Source organism: Vitis riparia, chromosome 19 (genome assembly GCF_004353265.1).
Source record: "Vitis riparia cultivar Riparia Gloire de Montpellier isolate 1030 chromosome 19, EGFV_Vit.rip_1.0, whole genome shotgun sequence".
NCBI classification, from domain to species: domain Eukaryota; kingdom Viridiplantae; phylum Streptophyta; class Magnoliopsida; order Vitales; family Vitaceae; genus Vitis; species Vitis riparia.
Window position 1 is genome coordinate 19,836,130 of NC_048449.1, and position 23,485 is coordinate 19,859,614.

The window sequence follows — 23,485 nt, forward strand, 5'->3', positions numbered from 1 at the left end:
TCCAATCCAACAAATATTCAACCTTAAAACTATTATCAAATGGAAGTCACGGGCGATGATCCTGTATAAGCCTTGATCAGCTACAAGCTGTCAATTGAGGTTTTCAAGCATTCAATTTCAGAAATTGCAGAGCAAAAACCCCCCCGGACGGATGCACCATTTGAACATTAAAGAGACCAAATAGAGACTGTCTACAGTAGATAATACATGGAAGAGAGAACAAGATACTGAAAACGAAAACTGAAAGGAAGGTTCAAAGAAAGAACACTTCCATCAAACCGTCTAAAAACACGGTAAACGACGTTCTCACAGAACCCAGGCCAATTCCAGTAGAGTAGCAAATCAAATACACCACTTTCAGATGGACGTGCTCAAAATCCTTCCCATGTCCTGGAAACTAATAGTGGAGGAACATGGCAAGTAATCTGTAATGAACCCTGTACATCTACACCTCCTAAGCCTCCAGTTTTTTATCTGGAGTTCCATGACAGAGCATTATAATAAGCTCCCCCATTTGAAAAAAAGAAAAGGGAAAAGGGACGAAGAAAAAAAAAAGATGGGTGTTTCAACATAATACAGATATTCTCCCCATGAAGCAGTTCAAAAGTTCTGAGGGAAGACACAGAATGAACAAGAAAATCTTAACTCTCTAAACTGACTCCGATCACAACATGCCCTTGCCCTTTAAGCTTTCTTCACTGCACAAGGCTGCTCCTAATTCGATTGAGTGTGGAAGCATGCAGGCAACACATCCACCAGTATCACTAGTTCCTGACACTTGCTTTTTAAGAAATCCTTTTTCTCTAGCTCTGTCAAATTTCACCATGATTCTGCATCAACTCAGGACAGATTCAGAATTCACATGACTGCCACTGCCGCCACCCTGACTATTAAATCCCATTACAGGCATGGAGCGGTGTGCAAAATCCAGTAACAGCTTTTTCTGGTGCTCATTGGTATGCGGAAGACTTGCACGCAAGAGCTCGACTGGCATCTCTCTACTGATGGCTCTAGCCGCATCTGCCCCCACAGCTGTCATGTTTGAAGAGGCCTGCATGAGCAATGACTGCATTATACTATCATATTTGTTCAAGCAGTACTTGGTAAGAAGGCCAAAGAATTCGTCAAAAGAGGCCTGCCACAGGGCTCGATTATTCATATTGCAGTTGCCAGCAACATGAGGATCGGTTAAAATTTCAGTTGCCCGTTCAAGCACAGATTTTAGTATTACAGAAGCTCCATCACCAGCAGAGCTTCCAAGAGGACGGAGGGGAGGCTGCTCTGATGAACAAACCACTGCTGCAAAACAAGCACTTAGAGCACCGAGATCCATTCCACGAACACATGAGGAAACGACCCTTGAGAGGTTAGTGGTCGTTTCAGCCGCTCCAGAATCAGAGGGTAGGCCCCCAAATAAAAACCTTAAATGGCGGAAAATGGCCATGCAGACTATTCGGATGAGCTCAACGGCTGGAAAGAGTAGCTGGAGATACTTTGAGAGAAGCTTCCTACCTTTGGGAAGTGAAACTAACCGTAGGAACACAAGATCATCCTTGGGGGCCAGCCCAACGGTGTGACCAGGTTTCCCAAGTGGGTCAACCAACTGTAGTGATGCTGCGAGCCCTTCCAGCAGGTTCTGCCGTCTCCGCCTCAACTGAGTCCCACCATCCTGGAGCTGATTGAATTGTAAAAACCGATCTATGTCATCCACATCAAGGAGAAGACAAAGACCATCCTCAATAGTGACCCTTGCTGCAAGCATCGGTTCCTGTTCCAGAGGCTTCTCAGAAACTTTCTGTTCAGTGCTGCCAGCAACAGATGAATTTGGAGGGTCAACTTCAAGAAGAGGACGGGGTCTGCGGATGGATGAGAATGGAACCCTTCCAAGAGCATCAACCTGGAGAAAAGCATGTGGCTCACTGTTTGCACGGCCTCGGGGAGGGAGTTCCCTCAGGTGAGTTGGGCAGAAATGGTGCTTCAATCTTGCTCCAGCAGATTTTTTTGCAAGACAAGCCTGATGGTAATAATCATCCACATATGGATCATTACTGTGCGTTGCAGCAAGCTGCATTCTAAGGATACTTTCGATTTCATCAGCTGTCATATACTTGGATCTGAATTGTGGCCACCCAACATCACTCTTCTGACTGCTAGTATCAAAGCCCTGTTGAGAAAACCGATGATTCGGTCTACCTTTTTGCATTGACTTGGGTCTTTGATCCCTCAGATCACCTATCCCAAGCATTGCTTCATATTTGTTCATGATGGGTGGAGCTGGGGAAAGATGGGGATTAAATAGTTGGGACTGCAGCCCTGACAAATGACCAAATGAAGGCTGAACTGGATGATGCAGTCTATGCTGCTGTGGCTGCTGTTGCAGCATTAACTGTGGAGGCATTAGCCCATTTTGATGAGGTAATTGTTGTTGTAACAAATTGTTCAAGATGCTGGGATGATCTCCAGGAAATATGTTGGTCTGGTTGACCCATTGGCTTGGTGGTCGGCTATTAACAGAGAGACCAGGAGCAAACTGAGGTAAATTTCCACCAAATTGGGACCCATGATGCAAGCTGGGCAATTGAAGCTGAGGGTTGGAAAAGGGAGGGAGGTTTGATGGAGATAATGCAATCTGGGGTCCACCAGAAAGATGAGAGATGTGGCGTGAATGATGATTTGGTGAACCCTCCAGGGATCTGCCCCCTGTGGGAGGATAAGAAGTAAAAGAAGATTTTGGCACTAGAATTGGTTCGCTATAGTGATGCTGCTGCTGCTGATGCTGCTGCAGCTGCTGTGGCTGCTGCTGTTCAGGATATGATGAAGTTCTGTACAGAGGCTTTAATTCTGAGAGATGGGCAGAAGAAGCATGGGGCTGTGATGACCATCTTTTGCCATCCTGAAGGCTTTCAGTCTCAAACATATGTTGATCAAACCAGTAATGTAGATCCTCTTCCTGTGCCCATTCAGCAGCTGAAGAACCTGAAAAGAACATTTCAGGAAACTTTGATCAGTTGCAATATGACACCCAGGAAAAAAAAAGGAAGCATATCATCAGGCTCCAAGAATTATTCGCTGAATGTCAATATGATACAATTGCAGAAGATAGAGGCAGATATGGTGGTATACATTTGACAGGTCCCACTCAGAGGATCTCCCTGAGGACCCTAACCCACATTTTACCTCACATACAGCAAGAAAACCCATTCTGAAGAGTGGGAGACCAACTAGAAGATATGCAATGCCATCAGGCACACATTTAACATCTCCATGGAAATACCATAAAATGAGTGGACAATATATCACTTGCAAAACAACCAAGTAAATAAGCAAATTAGCCAATTTATACCCCCATTCTTATATCATACTAAAACACTACTTACTAGGCTTGCCTGAGGCTTCAGGAATCCCCTTTTAGATTTGAGAACATATGAAAAAGGAGGATCAGTTTGAAGTTATGACTAGGTGCTAGAGGGGTAGTGATAATTTTGTGGGTGTTCCTTTATACAGTGGGATCCAAAGGAAAGAGCATAGTTGTGAAAGGCGCGCCTAGGCTCGGGGCGGCGCGACGCCCCTTCACGAAGGCGTTACTTAAGCCGCAAGCCGCTCACCTCCGACAAGGCGATATGCGGTCACCTAACTCGCCTCCAGCCAAGTACACCCTCCAACCCCTCCTTCTCCTTCAGTCCGTCAGGTTGCAGAGGGTTGGGGCTGAGCCCTAATTTCTTTTTTACTTTATGGGTCCAAAACGACGTCATTTTGGCCCTTTTTAATTTTAAAAGGAACAGGCCAAAACGACGCCGTTTTGGCCCTGTTTTCCTTTCCAACCCCCTTTTCTGGTATTTTTCAACCCGACACCACTCCCAATCGTGCCCTAGCCTCAATTGTGCAATGGAGAAGTGAAGAAGAAGAAGAAGACAAAGAAGAAGAAGAAGAAGAAGAAGAAGTGAAGAAGAAGAAGAAGAAGAAGAAGAAGAAGAGGAAAAATAGGAGAAAAATAGAGGGAAAATAGTCACGTACCTTCCATTAGGCGCGCCTTTCACAACTATGATTTGTAATATGGATTTGGATTTGTTTTTATGCTTGGAGTTCTTTATTTTTATTTTTTTTGTTGATTAAATTGAAGTTGTGGATGATATTTAATGATTTATGTGTTTAGGACTGTTAAGAGAGAGAGAGAAGAAAACCTTGATTCTCATTCATGTAGTGTCTACTTACAATTGAGAAAATATATATATACAAGGCTAGGAGTCCTAACTACCATACATGTGACCTATATTAAAAAAAAGGAAAGATTGTACACTATAAATTCATTATATTCAACACTCCCCCTCAAGCTGGAGCATATACGTCATATGCACCAAGCTTGTTACAAATGTATTTAATCCTAGGACCTCTGAGAGATTTAGTGAAGATGTCTACTAGTTGATCATTTGAATTAACAAAACTTGTAGCAACACATCCTGATGCGATCTTCTCTCTAATGAAGTGACAGTCAACTTCAATATGTTTGGTCATTTCATAAAAGACTGGATTGGATGCAATATGTAATGCGGCCTGGTTATCACAGATGAGTTTCATCTGTTCATCCTTTCCAAATCTCAACTCTCGAAGAAGATGTCTCAACCATATGAGTTCACATGTTGCCAAAGCCATAGCTCGATACTCAGCTTCAGCACTAGATCTGGCCACTACATCTTGTTTCTTACTCTTCCAAGATATTAGATTACCTCCAATAAAAACACAGTACCCTGAAGTGGAACGTCTATCTGTGGGTGAGTCAGCCCAATCTGCATCTGTGTAACCAACAACCTGAGTATGACCTCTGTTCTCGTACAACACACCTTGGCCTGGTGTACTTTTGATATATCGAAGAATGCGGATTACGGCATCCCAATGGCTATCACATGGTGACTGTAGGAATTGACTAACAACACTCACAGGAAAAGAAATGTCTGGACGAGTAATGGTGAGATAGTTCAATTTACCTACGAGCCGTCGATATCTCCCAGGGTCTCCTAAAGGCTCCCCCTGTCCTGGTACAAGTTTGACATTCGGATCCATAGGTGTGTCTATCGATTTACAGTCTAACATACCAGTTTCTTCCAGGATGTCTAAAGCATACTTCCTTTGGGAAAGGACCACACCGGAACTGGATTGAGCTATCTCAATTCCCAAATAATACTTGAGTTTCCCCAAGTCTTTGGTCTGAAAGTGGGTAAAAAGATGTTGTTTTAGTTTCTGAATACCATCCTGGTCACTACCTGTAATGACGATGTCGTCCACATAAACAACCAGATAAATACACTGCCCCAAGGAGTTATGATGACAAAAAACTGAATGGTTTGATGTACTGCGAAGCATGCCAAACTCTTGAACAACAGAACTAAAACGGCCAAACCATGCTCGAGGAGATTGTTTCAAGCCATATAGAGAACGGCGTAACCTGCACACTAAACCAGACTCCCCCTGAGCAACAAAACCAAGAGGTTGCTCCATATAAACTTCCTCGGCAAGATCACCATGAAGGAAGGCATTTTTAATATCCAACTGATAAAGAAGCCAAGAACACATAGCAGCCATGGAGATAAGCAAGTGGACAGAAGCAATCTTGGCAACAGGGGAGAATGTGTCACCATAATCAGAACCATAAACCTGATTATAGCCTTTAGCAACTAAGCGGACCTTAAGGTGATCAACCTGACCATCAGGACCAACCTTAACTGCATAGACCCAACGACAGCCAACTGTAGATTTACCAGAGGGTAAAACAACAAGATCCCAAGTGCCATTAGAGTGCAGAGCAGCCATTTCATCCACCAGTGCCTGTCGCCAGCCTGGATGGGAAAGAGTTTCATGGGTGCTCTTTGGAAGAGAAACAGAGGATATAGCAGAAACAAAAGCAGAATAGGGTGAAGATAATCGATGATAACTCAAAAAATTGTAAATAGGATGAAGATTACGAGTAGAGCGAGTACCTTTCCGAATAGCAATGGGTAAATCATCAGGAGAAGGCAGAGCCGGGGCAAGAGAAGCCGAAGGGATAGGAAGTGAGTCAATAGGTGCCTCAGCAAAAGGGAGAGGAGCAGCGACACGAGGGTGACGATAATAAACCTGAAGTGGTCGAGGAGGCACAACATCAGATGGGGAGACAATGGGAAGGGGCAAGACTTCAGAAACAGGAAGAGACTCAGAAGTGGTGGAAAAGAATGGTGAGTCCTCAAAGAAAGTGACATCAGCGGAGATAAAGCATCGATGAGTCTCAAGGGAATAATAACGAAAACCCTTCTGAAGTCTGGAATATCCCAAGAAGAGGCACTTCATGGCTTTGGCGGAAAGCTTGTCCTGTCCAGGAGTGAGAATATGAACAAAGCAAGTACAACCAAAGACACGAGGAGAAAGGAAATAAAGTGGTTGATCAGGGAAGAGAAGGAAATGAGGAATCTGATCATGTAAAACAGAGGAGGGCATACGATTAATCAAATAACAAGCGGTAAGAACAGCGCCCCCCCAAAAACGAAAAGGAATATTACTATGGAGGAGGATAGTACGAGTTGTCTCAACAAGATGTCGATTCTTGCGCTCAACTACCCCATTTTGTTGAGGAGTATGAGCACAAGAAGACTGATGAAGAATCCCATGATGAGACATAAATGAAGTAAATGGAGCTGAAAAATATTCCCTGGCATTATCATTGCGTAACACACGAATAGAAATATTGAACTGGGTCTGGATTTCAGCATAAAATTTCTAGAAAATAGAGAATAACTCAGCTCGATTTTTCATTAAAAATAACCAAGTACATCGATAATAGTCATCAATGAAAGTGACAAAATACTAAAATCCTAAAGTAGACGCAGTCCGACAAGGACCCCAAACATCAGTGTGGACAAGCTCAAAAGGAGACTTTGCCCGATTATTCAAACGCTTTAGGAACGAGACACGAGTATGTTTCCCAAGCTGACATGACTCACACGAAAGCGACGACAAAGTGGAAAAACGAGGGACCATCTTCTGGAACTTGGAGAGACTAGGGTGGGTCAAACGACTGTGAATGAGGAGAGGAGCATCAGTGGAAATGCAAACTGCAGGAGATGAATCCGAGGTGAGGTGATAGAGGCCTTGAGACTCACGTCCTATGCCAATCGTCTTCCCCGTACTCCGGTCCTGCAAGGTCACAAATTTATCAGAAAAGGTAATAGAGCAATTAAGAGTTCGAGTGATTTTGCTGATGGAAATAAGATTAAAAGGACATTCAGGAGTATAAAGGACAGAAGTGAGAGGTAGAGAAGGCAGAGGAAGGGTCAAACCAATACCTTTAGCTACAGTTTGAGAACCATTAGCTAAGGTAACAGTAGGTAAAGCAGAGGTAGTAGTAATAAAGGAGAAAAGATCCTTATTACCAGATATGTGATCAGAATCTCCAGAATCTAGAATTCAGGGTCCAAGAGAAGATGTGTGGGTAAGGCAGGCAGAAGCATTACCAGGCTGGGCAACAGAGGCAACAGAGGCCTAAGATGCCTGAGATGCAGAGGAGCTCGGAGGCTGAGGCAGCTGAGAATCAGAGGACTGGGCCACATGGGCAGTGCGAGGAGGCCGTCCATGTAACTGATAGCAACGATCGCGAGTGTGGCCAAGTTTATTGCAATAGGTGCAATGAGGACGTTGGCCTCTACCTCGGTTACCACTGCGTCCTCGAGAGATAGTGTGAGAAACTAACACAGAAGAATCTAAAATGCTATCAGATGGCAAAGTCTGAGTGGACGAGATACGAAGGAGGCGAGCAAACACATCATCCAAGGACGGAACTGATGAACTACCAAGAATCTGATCGCAGACCGGCTCAAGATCCGGACGGAGGCCAATAAGAGTAAGGACCATGAAGAACTTATCAAACTGTGTTTGTTGAGCCCCAACATCAGGAGTAAGAGGCATCACAGTCAACAACTCCTCCTTAAGAGAGGCAATCTGGCCAATATAAGTAGATAGATCCAAGTCCTGTTGGCTGATATGGACAATAGCAAAAGTCACCTTATAAAAACGCTGAATATCATTTGTGTATAATCCTTTGGCCTGAGTCCAAAATTTAAAACAAGTTTTGTAGGCCCAAAGATGAAGAAGGATCTTGGGATCAACTGATTGCCATAATACACTACATAACTGGGCATCTATCTTTCTCCACTGTACGCGCTCAACCTCAGGGATATCTGCCTCCTATGTAACCAAGTGATCCTCATATCCTTGTCTCATAAACCAAAGTTCAACAGAGGCAGACCAAGAAAGATAATTTTCACTGCCAACCAATTTCTCCGAAGTAATCATAGGAGATCCAGATATGACAGAGGAAAAAATGGAAGTTTTAGTAGCCATATCCACTTATCTGGAGAATGAAGTATATTTGGATCGAAGAGAGCCCTAATACGGCTTCAGATGCGGCTGAAGAAGGAAAAACCGAAGAATCGCCCGTGTGAGAGACCAAATAGAAAAGAAAAAACAACTGTGGCACCACCGGAAAGGTAGAAGAACACTTCCCAAGGCACGTGCAGGGATTGGGGTTGAGAAAAAATAGCCGGAGGACACCGGAAAAACTGTTCAGAGGGTCGACGGAGGCAAAAGAACCCCAAAAGAAGCACGTGCAGGGCTCGGATGGCAGAAACAGGTATGAAGGGTGGCTAGTCGGCGTCAGGCGAGGCTGGAGGAGGAAGCACGTCGCCGGAAAGTGGCTCACGCGCCCTCACACGCGGGTGCGTGAGATGCAGTCGCCGGCCGGAAAAACGCGCTTGGCTGGCGCGTGGGTGGTTTTCTGGCTCCGGTGCTTTAGGAAAAATTGGAGATCTCCTCTAAGCGCTCCTTGCGGTGTCGGAAAAAGACGTCGCCAGAAAAGTTCGCCGAAAAAGTCGCCGGCGATGAATGTTTTCTGACGACGATTCGACCGACCGGAAAGCTTTGGAGTCTAGGGAAGGTGACCGGAATGAAATACGGTCACAGGAAGGTTTCCCCGGAATTGATGACACGGGGAAACTGGAAAGAATTAGGTTTTCTCCCTTGGCTCTGATACCATGTTAAGAGAGAGAGAAGAAAACTTTGATTCTCATTCATGTAGTGTCTACTTACAATTGAGAAAATATATATATACAAGGCTAGGAGTCCTAACTACCATACATGTGACCTATATTAAAAAAAAAGGAAAGATTGTACACTATAAATTCATTATATTCAACAAGGACAAATAAATTATTGTTAAATTTGATTATATTATATAAAAATATATATGTAAATTAAGGTACACCTCACTTCACTAAAGCCCGCGGCTTAGGTGCGTCTTGCGCCTCAGGCTCTAGGACTACTTTGCACCTTGGTGCGCCTTGAGCCTTTTAAAACTATGGGAAAGAGAAGGACCTCTAAGGACTTAAGGCCTAGAAACTTGGCTTTTGAGGAATGTAGCCACTAGCAGATTATAAGGAAGCAAGTTAGGGGTGAAAATCTAGAGCCCCGTGGGATAAGGAAGCTAATTGGAACACCAAACTTTTTTCAATGAATTGCCAAAAAGCCTACAGAAGATGAATTATCTGAGCAAGATTAAAGTTGATGGGTGTGGTCATAATAATTAATGATAACAAGTTGGGGCTCTCATGTTTCTTTCAGCAAGTATACTGAGATACAGGAGTTTGATAGCATCATTTTGAACCTGCTTCATGTAACATAGGTCTTCAAGAGCTAATCTAGTCATGGAATGGTTGTCACAGGATTTGTAGCTATGACCATAACAAAAGATAAAAGGACAATTTGAAGGCTAGCATGAAGACAATCGAACTCGTAACATATACATATACAACTTCATTTTATAAGTAAGAAAAGATATATTGAAGCACTTGAAAAAAGGTGCTAAAAAGTATGCACGGAGTATACAAATTGGGCCCAAAAGCAAACCAAAAAAGGAAAAGAAGAGAAAAACCCACCACCCTAACAACAAGCAGCCCTAACCAACAGAAAGAAAAGCAGAAACAACCCAAACAACAAGGCTAAACAATAGAAAAACCCTACAACTGGAAGCACCCTCTTTCCTCAATCCCCAGCACCACTCCCCTTTCCTCTAGCAGTGAACGGAGAACTATTATAGTTAATCAAGCACTCTTAACTTTCACATTTCCCTCTTGAAACGGGAAGAAGACCTTTTCTTACCCCCTAACACGCTCACCCCACAACCTCTTCTTTACTCCAATTTTCTGACAATAGCACAAATTTCCTTCTCAAAGCCCGCAACTGGCATCCCCAAACAATTACTGAACTCAACAAAACCACTAGGAAGGCTATTAAAATCCTCTCCCTCCAAGGCACCGAAGTCCACATCCCTTGAACGCTCCAACTCCTCGGCCCTAGCAACCATCTCCATACCAGAGGGCTCCTTCATAGTCTTCCCCGAGAGATCCAGCATGCTGTCATCCTGCAGCACCATCATTAGCGGCTGACATCGAGGACTTCGAGGACCCAAGGAAAGGGGGGAAGGCCCAGATTGCCCATTCGCCTCCGCCACGAGTGCCTCATCTGTAATCGCAGCTCAAGAAGTTAACGAATCCACAGAAAAAGGCTCGCTACCCCCCTCACACAAGAAGAGGACATCAAGACCACAGGGCGGCTCGACTCTAGGTGCCTCCTCTGCAGAGGCTATACTCTGCCCTTTTCTCCTGACAGATCCACCAAAGCTTTCTCCTCTTCTACTCTCAAGCACGCAAAGAACACACCCCTCCTGCACCTTCTCTGCAGAAGGAGCAAGCCCTAACAAGCCCTCATCACCTTTAAAGCTCCACTTAAAGGCCCAACCTCCTCTGAGGCCCTTCCCACAATTCTGTTAGTACAAACTTGGGCCAGGCCCAATCTTAGTGGACCCTTCACTCTTATATCCGAAAACACAAAGGCATCCCCATTTTCAACGCTGCAAGCCTCTCCCAACCCTTGTCGGCCCAAAGAAGAAGACCCAAGAACCTCCCCACCAACCTTCACAATGACATCAGGCCCAACTACCCCACCACCTCCCATAACAGCTGTAACCCTCTTTTCACGTCCTAGGAAATCCCCCCTCCTCTATTCCTTTTCCCTTAACAGATACTGCTATAGAGTCCACTGTACCCTCTCCTACCAACTTTGGCCTGCAACAAGTCAAACCTACAGCAGCTGCTTTTGCGTCAAAACCTGCAGCACCCTCACCCGCCACCTTAGACCTGCAGCAGAGCAACTCGACAGCTGCTGTAGGACCCAAGGGTTGCAGTCCCCTCCCATCATTGGCGCATGAGAAAACTTCCACTCCTGCCCCAACTTCTTGCTCACTGGGCACACAGTCTCTTCTTCTAGGCTCCACAAACGAAAAACCCGGCGAAGCTTCCCACCACAGTTGTAAGGAGAAGCTGGAGTTGCCCACTACCACTTGCAACAAGCTAGGTAAAAAAACTCCTAACAGGATGCACCAAAATCCTGGCCCAATGCAGATTATTCAAAAGAGCTGTCTTCATCCACAGCAGCAAACCCACCACATTCATCCCCAATCTTCTTAAACACCACCTGACTCCACAGGTGTAACACGAAATCCAATACCCTCATCCACATCTCCTTGGCATGACCCCTTCCTCAGACAACCAACCTTGGGAGTCCGCCTTACCAAGTGCAGCACTCTCTCCTTAACCCTTCAAGAACCTCTTGCAAGCACCCTTTCGGCCTCAGCAAATATCTCAAAATCAAATAAGAGCAAGTTACCTCCAAAACCTGAAATCTTCAACCCCCCTTCAGAGACAAAAGAGCAATCACAAGAGGTTTCAAAAAGGAAAAATCAGGTTACTGCTTTAAAACCTCGCCAAACCAACCGACCAAACAACTGCACAATGACTCCTCCCTGTCTCACACCACTATATCTCCAATCTAAACCCAAACAGTTTCGCTGGCCACTCCATGAGCTTTCCTTATGACGTCAGCAAAAGACCCAAGGGTTGTCTCCCTTGAGATGCTCCTCACCTTAGCAGGGGAACCCACTCTCCTAACCTCAGAAGAGGGAGCTACACCTAAAGAGCGCAGCTTCTCCACCAGAACCGACCAACCCCCATGAAACCCGTCCCCTTGGGGAAAACCAACGAGAACCTCTTCTCCTCTTCAGCCACAACAAAGCAAAATAAAAACCTCCCTGCCCCGTTCAAACGTCATTCCAACTTAAACCTCCACCCAACCTTTGCACCATCTTTCCAAATCCTCATCAACCTCCTCCACAGAAAGGTCAAAAGTTTTTTACTCCACTGCAAACCAACACCAACCACCTCTCAAAGCCGTTCTTCTAGCTCATTCTTCACACTTATGATGCCAGGATTTCTATTTTCTAATACCTAGTCCTCCCTTTGTCTTCTCACAAAGGATGGTCGTCCACATAACCAAGTGCATCTTTCTCTCCTAGCAACCCCCATACCATAAAAATTCTCCCTAAATCTTCTCAAGACAAATCCTTACTATACATATAGAACTAAAACACACCAAAACAAAAAAAAAACAAAAAAAAAAGTGTTTCAATGGCACTAGTTCTGAAAAAGGAATTAAAAATCCACTATAGTAAACTAAAAAAGGATATGCAAGATTTGTACTCACTTTCTCTGGATCCCCTATCACCAATAATTCCTGCATTTCTTGGTCCACTAACACCTGTTTCCAACTGTGACAAAACAAACAGAACTTAGAACACAAGAAACAAATAACCCAGAATATAACATTAGGAAACATATGTAACCACTTATGAGTCAAAATCAGAACTAACAAAATGCATATGTGTGGAGAATCCTGCCAGTAAATACCAGATTAATATAATTTTGGGGAATAAGACATTTCACTCCCCTGTTCTCTCAATTCCTAATTTTCTTTCTAAAGACATATATACATATGTATAGGGGATTATGAGAAATGCGTTCATTGGCAGGAAACATGTTGATTTAATGAACCACCTAGTCAAATAAATTAGAAGAATTTAACCATCAAAATTGATGAGCAAGGGCTTTGATAGGGCCATTTTATCATCCTTTTAAATTGGTGAACCAAATTAGACAAGAAAATTACAGTACTTTTCAGAATATGATGTGTGTCAGAAAAAATGGGGAGATGGCACCAATAGGTCATGTTTGGAGTCCTGGAATTGAGTTCCATACAAGAATATTCTATCTGAACGGACAGAACCCACCCCTTTTGTAGTGGGATAAAAATCTTTCACCCTAACTTTTCATTGTCACTTTTCCACACCAATGTGGTCAAGATCATTAGGAAATGTGGGATGTCAATGGTTATGCAATTCTTAATGCTCACTTAGTAATTTTTCCACCATTACACAGGCTCAGATTCTAATTGTAGATGATGTGCAGGCTATTCATATGGCAAAATGAATATCTTATGCAGCTTTTAGAGTCCATGAGCTTCAAATCAAGTAAACATAAGACCTTATGTAAGTTTGGTAGTGCATCAACCTAAATCCAAACAATAGTGTGCTGACAAATGCATCTAACAGGAGAACACACCAATATTTTTAAACTTAAGAATTTAATCAAAGGATTCAAAAAGGCACCAAGTCCATAACAGGACAATCATGTAACAAGCTAATTTTTTTTTACACACACCACTGCCATATCATCTCCATGTTTAGGAAATCTTTTTCTATAAGACAGTGTTTCAGAAACCTCACCTTTGAAAAAGTACTAGCAAGATCATCAATATCAGATAAAGACCTTAGAACTTCACCCTGAAAATGTGAGCAAAAAATAAAAAATCAGTTGCATAAACTAAAGAGTACTGCTCTGATCATTAAAAAAAAAAAAAAATCTAGCAAGTAATGCATTTGAATAGTTAGAAGTCAAAACTAAATCTTTATCCACTTATCTAGCAAAACACTGAGCATTTAAAGAAGGGATATGTGTTTACGTCAAGAGAGGATGAGAGACAGAGAGAGAGAGAGAGAGACTAGAATGTATTAACATGTCAAATGATAAAACAAAGCTGGTAAACACAAGATTACAATTTTCCCCCCTTCTTGGGTGAGGGTGACCTCAACAGCAAGGCCAGATTTCCCAATAGAAAAATAACAGAGAGCTGAGAACTTAACAGACAAATTACTTAAATTTTTTTTTATCAGAAATAAATGATTTAATGAATTATTAAAGGTTGTAAAAATGCCCAAAAACGGGTTGCCACTCAACCCATTTGAGGCATCTATATTGGAATGCCAGTGAGAGCCTATCCGCCACTTCTTCAAGGAGCTTCACCCAAAATAAATTAACTCCTGCCACTTTGGATCAGAAGATATCATTTTAAATAGCTGAACAAAAATGGGTTGTCACTCAATCCATTTGAGGCATCTATATCAAAATTCAAGTGAAAGCCTATATGTCACTTCTTCAGGGAGCTTCCCCCACGATAAATTAACTCCTGTCATATTGGATCAGAAGATATCGGTTTAAATAATTGAACTTCTTGAGTTGCAGAATCTTATCAGTTAGAAACTAAGCACAGATGATTAGATTCAGATACTTCCTTGGGGACCTTCGCCCAAACTAAATGACTCCTACAATCAATTTAGATAAGCAAATATTACCAAAAAGTACAACATCATTTAGCCCCTTGGCTTGTTCAAGTCTTATAATTTAGAAACTACACACAAATGACTGGGTTCAGAAACAGCTATCTAAGACTAAAAATTATAATAATGAATTCTCCGTTCACAGGTGTGGAATGACTCCATTCCACAGTGTAACACGAAATGATCAGTTCCTTGATGAAAAATGCATATATGTGCTCTATGCATGTTGTTTCTTAAACCCCTGACTCCCTAGAAAGATTTGCAAGCCAGTCAATTTGAACCATGAAGCAAATAACAAAATGATTCCAACAATCCCTCCACATTTTAAAATTATTTAAAATATTAAATAAAATAAAAAAATAAAATAAACTAAAAGATACTTCTGAATGAACCCTGTGCAGGAATTTACCTAAATTTCATCATCTAAAAAATTTCATACAGATTATTAGGCCTCAGCCCCGTCCAGGTACGCAGAGAAAAGAAAACCTTACATATTGTATTGGAATAATATATCATTGGTATTCTTTCTCTCTCTCTCTCTCTCTCTCAGCCTTCCATTTATCCAGAGAGAGAGAGAGAGAGGGAGAATGGAAAGAGATATCCAGTAAAACACCAGAGGTAGTAAAACACAAAATTCTCACTGTAAAACACCAGAGGTTGGAAAACACAAGATTCTCATTCTTATGGAAAGCCTCAGCCCAGTCCAGCTATGCAGTGAAAACTCCATGGGAGAGTGATTTACCAATTTAGAAGGTAAATCTAACAAAAACAGAAGAATGGCTTGCCACAGGAAAATACATCTCTACCAAAATGCAGACAAAATGCACAAACCAGAGCAAAATCTACAGTGACTTGGGATAAGCAGCAAAACAGCATTTAAAGTAGTACAAGAGTGAACTCCCAGAATCAGAAGCTCTCTATAACTTATTGTTGCAAAAACTGTACATAGATGACTCTGCCGAGAGCAGCCATCTAAGATTAATAAAAGCTTCAAGAAGCAACCATCATCAAAAACAGGCGGAAAGAAATCAAGGAACATCATTTTGTGATTTTTTTTTTTTTTTTTTGATAGACAAATAGAAATTATATTAAGAGAACACTAAGAAAAGAGGTGCATCCAATGTACACTTGTGGTATACAAAAGGCTCAAAAAAAGACCCAACTGAACAAGATAGCCCACAAGCAGACCAATCTAATCACAATTAAGGCTACCTAAAAAATCCAACATTGTAACAATCTCCATCCCCATTGCATCCCATGACCACTCCAACAAGGATTTCAAGAAGGTCCCCTTCAATCTTTGACCTAACAACTCTTCCTCATAGAGTATCCTTCTATTACGCTCTTTCCAAATGCACCAAATAAGGAACCATACACCAAATAAGCATAAAGGAACCATGCACCAAATTTTCTTCTATCGCCTTGGCCTTCCACCCTAAGAGAAGGTTTTTCACTGTGTCCAAATACACCTATTTTAACCCAAAAATTACTAAAATAAGATTCCACAACTTTTTGGTCCTATCACAATGAATAAGGATGCAATCAGTTGTTTCTTCACTATCTTTGGAGTGGCCACATCTATCAACCATCATCCACCCTCTTGTTATGATGATATCTATGGTTAGGATCTTCCCCCAATTTTTTTATAAAAATAAAAAAAAAATAAAAAAACAAAATACAAAACAAAAAACAAAAAATACAGGTTGTCAAAAGGGCTTGGGACCTCCAAATTTCTTTGGCAGTAAACATCACTCTACTCCCGCCACATAAAAAACCATAGTAAGACTTAACACCAAAGTTTCCTTTCTTATCTTCTTTCCATTATAGGTTTTCCACCCCTACTCCTTGTACTCTCCCTAACTGAATGAACTTGAAAATTTGAACCATCAAGTTGCCAAACCTAAAAGTGCCTTCCATACCTTACAGGCCAATGGCCTCCATTCCTTTTCCCTTCCCACAATCCTGCAACCATTGCATCATTGTCAGAGGCTAAACAGAAAGGAATGGGAAAACCACTTTCAAAGGACTCTCACCAACCTATCTAACCTGAATAGCTGTCCTGATTTTAAAATCATACCATCCTCTTATAATGGCCTTCCATAAGCTTACTCCAAAATACACTCTCACCTCTAGGGCACTCTATCCCCCATTGATTTCTCCATATTTGGATACGACATAATAAAGAAAAAAAAAGTCAATAAAAATCAATTACAAGAAAAAAAATAACATATTCTTGATAAAAGAATTATATATTAAAAAAAAAAAAAAAAAAAACCCTTTCTCTTTTATCCTTGTTTAAAAAAAAAAAGAATCAAAAAAGTGAATATCCAAAGCAAAATAGGAGTATTTGTTCCCACACCCACACCATTTTCATGTTATGCCAACCCGAGTATGTTAGGTAAAGGTGAAGAGTCCAGATGTATACATCAAATTTCCAATTCTTGCACCCAAAGAAAGACAAATAGGAGCAAATCATGTCACCAACAGATAAGTAGAATTAAAGAATGAAACTGGAGTTCATATCTACTATACTTAACGTGCCCAAATAAGAATACCTCGTCTTCTTCATACTGCTATCACAAATTTAGCAAACACTAATATAAACAACCTTAGAAATGTCAGAAAATTAGTTACTATCAAATTATTAAAGATATCAATAAAAGCTAATTAAAACTTATCTATCCACAAATCAATTCCATTTGTAAAATCTAAACTAACAGAAGTATAACACCATCACAGATATTTAAAAAAATTGCATGCACATTCTTGATATTTTATTCCAAATAACCTTCAATTTACAGATGATTCCTTTTTCTCAAAAATTATTTTCAATTCTACACTGCATTCTAATTTTGTGTTTGTATTATAGAATGCAGTCATATTTCTTCTTTCTAAGATTTAACCTCCGACCCTGATTGAGATGATATGTTTGAGGAAGTGCAACATTTGTGTATGTTTATAAATACGAGAGTAAAAGACCAAAATTTAAAAAAAAAAAATACATAAATAAAAAATCAGAGAAAAAGAAAGGTACCTCCTCCCTGTCTAACAGGAACTCCTCTTCATCAAACCCAGCTACAGGCAAATCTTCATCTTCTAATCCACCCAACTCAACTTCCTCAACGACGTCTTTACCAAAAAATGCATACTGTGAAGCATCAAATACTGCATATGCCGAGAAAGGAAAACAACCAAAAAACAAAAGATTCATCAATACTCCACTTATTTACAGCATGGAGGATAAGACAAATTCTAACAGAACACTATTCCATACATATGGAAAATATGAAATAAAAGGGGATAAATCCTTGACCATGGAATCAACATATATTGAAAATGCAGCGAGCCCATAATATGTATGATAAGAACACAAGCTATGACGGTAACAGCCAGTAGCAGCACAAGAACCACATGCCCAAAAAAAAGTGCACAACAACTCTGTAACACATAATGAAACTGTAGTTCTCTGGTGTTCAGGCAAGCATTCCTATTAACACTAAAACAAGAGCATTACCAGATGGTCAACCACTTAAATCAAAGTCAATACACTCGAAACCCATGCTGAGCCGTTAGATTCAAAGTACACTTGCAGAACCAGCACCAAAGAGAACACAAACTCACCCTGGGACTGTAGAAGCTTCATGCTCTATTAGCCATCCCGAAAAAGAATGAAATCAGAATTTTGAACCATATATTTTTCTTTTTTTCAAACCCAAAGGCAAAAACCTCCAACCAACCAAGTCTAATATGAGTATTACACTTCAAGTTTGCCAATTAAGATACAACCACTGAAAACTTTAAGCTGAATTTCCATAAATAAAAAAATGTTTTGCGAATGCTATTTAGGTTTAAAATTATAAACTCCTGATTGTTTCGTTTAATCTGCATTCAATCTTCAGTTGGAATTAAATACGGCTGTCCACACAAAATAATTGAAATTTATTTCCCTTTCTTTCCCAGTTTTCTGGGCAACCAAACAGAGGGTGAACTCCGCAGTCATAATTAATGCACTAATTACCCAAATAAACCAATCGAAAAAACAACAATAACACCATAATAATACAAAAGCGGATATCAGACAGCAGCACGGTCCTCTGTTGGGTTGCCAAAAAAACTTTTAAGAAAAAGAAAAATCAAAAGCCGACTCAGAAAGCAGATCTACAAAATCCCAAAAAGAAGAACGAAAACAAAAAAAAAAAAATCTGAATTACAAAATCTATCGAAAAAGAAAAATTAAAACGGAGAGAAGAAGAGAAGCAAAACCTGTGGAAGTATCTCCAAATTGGTTGAGATCCGGATGATTGGAAGCCTCATGAATACCAGCCCCACCACCCTCAAACACACCGTCTTCCATATCTATTCTACACCTTTCAACAAAACAAAACCCTAAAACCAAAAAAAAAAACCTAGCTACAAGGCCCCTTACAGTACAAATTTGAAGGGCTTGCAATAAGATAGCGGAAAGATCTGTACACTGAATTGGGTATGGCAAGTCATTGATGAGGAGATATTTGGAATTCAAACCCTAGGTCATACTCCCATATCATGTGAATGAAGAAGATGGAAGGAGACAAGATAATAAACAATCAAAGCCTACCAAAGTAAGAAAACTATATTTTCATATTATATATATATATATATATAGTTACTTTTAATTTTTTTTTTTATCATTGAAAGTAGAAAATAGACCGTTAAAATATTTATCAAAATTATGATTTTAAAATTTTAAATTATATATTAATATGTCATTTAGATTTATTTCTTAAATTTTTATTATTTTTAAAATAAATAATAATAATAATTTCTATATAAAATACAAATTACGTTTTTAAAAATAGTTATAAAAAATGATTTTTAAAAACTATTTTATATTTATATTTTATAGAATTTTTGTCTATTTAGAAACCTAAAATGCTTTTAATTTATTTTTAATATTTTTATGTCTAAAATTTTATTTTTAATCATTACACATATTTATATTATTATTTTTTAAAATTATTCTTAAAAAATAATTAAAAGATATTTTTTTTAAATATCATTTTTTTATATTAAGATAATAAAATAAAAATTAGTTTTTTTTGTTAACAAACATATTTTTCTAATTTTTATTTTAAAAAATAAAAAAATATTCTTAAAAATAGTTGTCAAAGACTTTTAACTACTAAAAAATTAAGATATTAAAAAAAATTATCCCCCTTAATCTTCACTCTTCTATTATACTTTTTGTTAAAATAATATAAAAACATGATACATACTCAAAATTTAAAATTTAAAAGTAACTTTTAAGTACATAAACACACATTCATATTTTCATATAAAATTTATTTTTTTTCAACTTTTAGAAACAATATAAAATATATCATAAGTATAAATTGTCTTTAATGGGATATTTAATTAAAATAAAAATAATAATATTTAAATCAAAAATATGATTTTTTTAATTTTTAAAAATATTAAAAACATGAAATATGATTTTTTATTTTTTTTTAAATATTCTCCATTAAAAAAAATTATACTTTTTTTAAATTTTTTGGAAGAAGTTTATAGGATAAGATATTCCTTTCTGAAAATGATTTATGATGTAAATATGATAATTTCAAATACGTCAGTTTTAATTTATTTATAAAATAAAATTTTCGACGTGTACAAAACATTAATTTATTGGGTGGACGGTGGCTTGCCTTTAGTGCAAAGAGGTGCAAGGGAATATTGAAAAGGATAGGCATCTCATCTGTTATTATCACCTTATTTTTTTATTTTTTTATTATTGTTTGCCATTATAATATTGGTATTATATTAATATGTAGTGAGAGAAAGATGTGACAAAAAAAATAAGGGACCATCACTAGATTGAAAAGTGTGTGATCAGGATGACTCGGACGTCTTCATATATAAAATATGGTTATTGTATTCATGAGAGTGGAGTTTGTAAAAGAGAAATTGGGTATAGATATTTGAAGTTGCTAAGTCAATTGTAATTTCACACAGGTTTGAAAAATGGTCATCTTACGAACCTTCTCTAGGCGTCAACACCTTATTTGTGGAAAAATAGGACAAGTAAAATCTATTACGTGCCCTAATAAGAAACTTCTATTAATAAAAATATCCATATTTCATGATATACCTAATGAGATTTTGAAAATAGGTGATTGGTTGGATTAATTCAATAAATAAATAAAAAATGGAGTTGACCATCCATTAATTAAATTGTTTTTTATTCATGGTAGATGATTAAAATAAAAAAATAAAAAATAAAAATAAAAAAATTTATTTAATTTTATTATATGTTTGACTTGTCATTTGATATTAGTTCTTCATATATCATTTGATGATGGTGGTGGTGATAAAAATAAAAAAAAATAATGATTTTAAAATTTATTTTTAAATAATTAAAATATTAAAAAATATTATTTTAAAAGCAATTTTAAAGGTATTTGATTTTATTTTTTTACAAAATATTTTATTTTGTACAAAAAAATTGTTTTAAAAATAAATGCAAATAATTTTATTTTGTTAATATTTTATTTTTTTATGAAAAAGGAAAGGTCAAAAAGAAAAAGTGGAAAGGAAGTTGGACTCCATCTACGTGGATCATTGATGTTGTCTCCTTTCACCAAAGTCACTTTTTTTTTTTTCCTTCCTTTCCTCCTCTCCAAATCAAATATGCTCTTTTTTTTTCATACTACTATATTGATATATACTCAACTATTGTGAACACTATTTTACAATATTAAAAAAAAAAATGATGTCCCATTTCATAAATCGCTTTCGACATATAAGATATGTTATTGTCACTAAAGTTGAAAGGGTTGTTGGACCACCATTTAGAATAAAGAAAAAGAGGTATTTATTCTCCAAATTTGATGCCTCTATCATTGTTGCATCTATGTTTAATCTCTAATAGCTATTAAAATTACACATGATTTATTTCCTATTAAATTTTAAGTAAAAGTAGGGCATCTTTAATATCTTAAAAGATTTTCAAAGAATTAAATGTATATTTATTTTTAAATTAATTATAAAATTCACCTCATCTCAATTTAGTTTTTATTTTTTTGTTAGAAATAAGCAAAAAGGTATCTATGATAAATACTATACATTACACATAATATGAGCAGAAATGGAGTCTTATGATTTTTCAAATTTACCAAAAAGACTCAAAAGAGCACTTAGGCACTCTTCAAAACTTTTAATTACCCAATTATATCTTACATTGCCAATAAACTCACCAAAATGTCTCATTCTATGGTGACCTAGTGACTAGTTTGTCACTCAATGTCAATGAACTTTTCAAGTCAAAAAATTCTATGAAAGTACATAATCATGGATTAAAATATTGGAAAAGAATTGTTAGCATGTATCTATCTAATCTAACTTATCAACAAATTGTTGATGGTTATGTTCCCCAAAATATAGGATTGGGGTAAATGCAATATTTTGGAATTCTAGGATTGTGAGAAGGTTCAAAATGGATGTTTTAAAGAAGAAATGCTAACATGGAAACAAAAAAAATGCTATGTTAGAATGGGAATTAACGAAGTTACAAAACCTCTACATGTCTTTCTTCTTATTATGAAGACTCATTGTATCATTTCATTTTATTTTTTTAAGTAACTCAAGTGATAGGTAAGAAATTTCCTCTTATAAAGTCAAACAAGAATTTATAAACTATAATGTTAAGAGTCATTCCAATGAGGAGCGATCCCTCCAAAAATAGTTGTATGCCACCATAAGAGGTGAGCACATATTATTCTTTAGTAAAAAGAGAAAGAATAGTTCGCTCTATGCTCAACACACGACTCCTTGCATTCGGTTGTCAATAGATTTCATGTATTGAGATATTGTAGGTGCTACTATTTTCCTCTTTTTTTCATTGTGGGACATCTTCTTATATGTGACCCTTTTAGCCATGAGTTCACATTCTTCATTGCCAACCCAATTTCACACTCTTGCTAAGGTGAAGCAAGCGGATTAGTTTTTTTCTTTTTCTTTTTCTTTTTTTTTTATGTAATACTACTAATATAGTGCAAGTTTCATTATCACATAATGTTTCATGGTAATGCCAATAACTTGTCTATGAGATTTTTTTCACTCCCAAAGAAGATTCATCTTGCTTGAAGTGTAGTTTATGTATATGGGAAGTGGCCTATAGGCTAATGTTGATACTAATATTTTGGATGAAATGTCCAAGAAGGATATGAATCATCGGGTATTGGGATAATTGGAGGAAGACAGAGGCCTAGTTTGACTCCAATTGTCTTCATTTCTCTTGTTTATGTAGATATGATATTTTAGATTTACAAATCATATTCATGGTTATGTTGGAAGAAAAGGTACCCAAAATATAGGACTCTAAGGAGAGGTCAATTCATTATCAGTTGGACACCCCGTCAAAGTGTGGTATCTTGGAATTCCATAATTGATGGCTAAATTCCAAATAAGTCTTTTGAGGTAGAAATCAAAAGTTGGTGGAAAATGGGGCGGAAGCCATGAGTGTCATTGTGGAAGCTGTTAGGATAGAACCCTTAAAAGCATGACATGATGTTATAAATTTGGAATTCATTATTTATTTAATGATGTTTCAGTTTCACTTTTATCTATCCTTATTTCATGTATTATACTTATGAGCATTATTGTTTACATCTATTACATTGTACGTGACCTAGGTGCATTAGGAATTGTATAGAAGATCTAAGTTATGAGTTCCTTGTAAATAAATGACTTGTTCACAACCGGTTCATGGGCCTAGGCAACCCATTAGAGATTGTAGTGCACCACCTCCTAATTGGAGGGATGACTAGTATTGGCTATCAAGATAGGTTTCTCATGGTGAGTGCACTAATGTGTATGATTTCGCATTTGACAGGACCTACGATGAGTTTCTTGTTTTCTTATTCTTTT

At 38.3% G+C, this 23,485-nt stretch overlaps 1 protein-coding gene and 1 non-coding gene across 2 annotated transcripts; both read right to left on the reverse strand.

Annotated features, from left to right (window-relative positions):
* Positions 1 to 19,170, reverse strand: LOC117908751 (protein PAT1 homolog). Its single transcript, XM_034822455.1, has 5 exons — positions 18,848 to 19,170; positions 17,619 to 17,749; positions 13,694 to 13,750; positions 12,616 to 12,679; positions 1 to 2,976 (listed from the first exon to the last, which is right to left on the reverse strand). The coding sequence occupies exons 1-5, from the start codon at positions 18,936 to 18,938 to the stop codon at positions 836 to 838; spliced, it is 2,484 nt and encodes an 827-aa protein (XP_034678346.1). The 5' UTR covers positions 18,939 to 19,170; the 3' UTR covers positions 1 to 835.
* A 3,096-nt stretch (positions 19,171 to 22,266) lies between these two features.
* Positions 22,267 to 22,385, reverse strand: LOC117909700. Its single transcript, XR_004650430.1, has one exon. It is a non-coding gene; the product is annotated as a U5 spliceosomal RNA (small nuclear RNA).
* Positions 22,386 to 23,485: the final 1,100 nt, after the last annotated feature.

Bases quoted from the DNA above. Each gene is read 5' to 3' on its own strand.
- LOC117908751 (XM_034822455.1), bottom strand. From the start codon at position 18,938: ATGGAAGACGGTGTGTTTGAGGGTGGTGGGGCTGGTATTCATGAGGCT. The intron at 17,750-18,847 runs GTTTTGCTTCTC...CGGCATATGCAG, and splicing joins ATTTGGAGATACTTCCACAG to TATTTGATGCTTCACAGTAT. The intron at 2,977-12,615 runs GTGAGTACAAAT...TGTTCTTTTCAG, and splicing joins TGATAGGGGATCCAGAGAAA to GTTCTTCAGCTGCTGAATGG.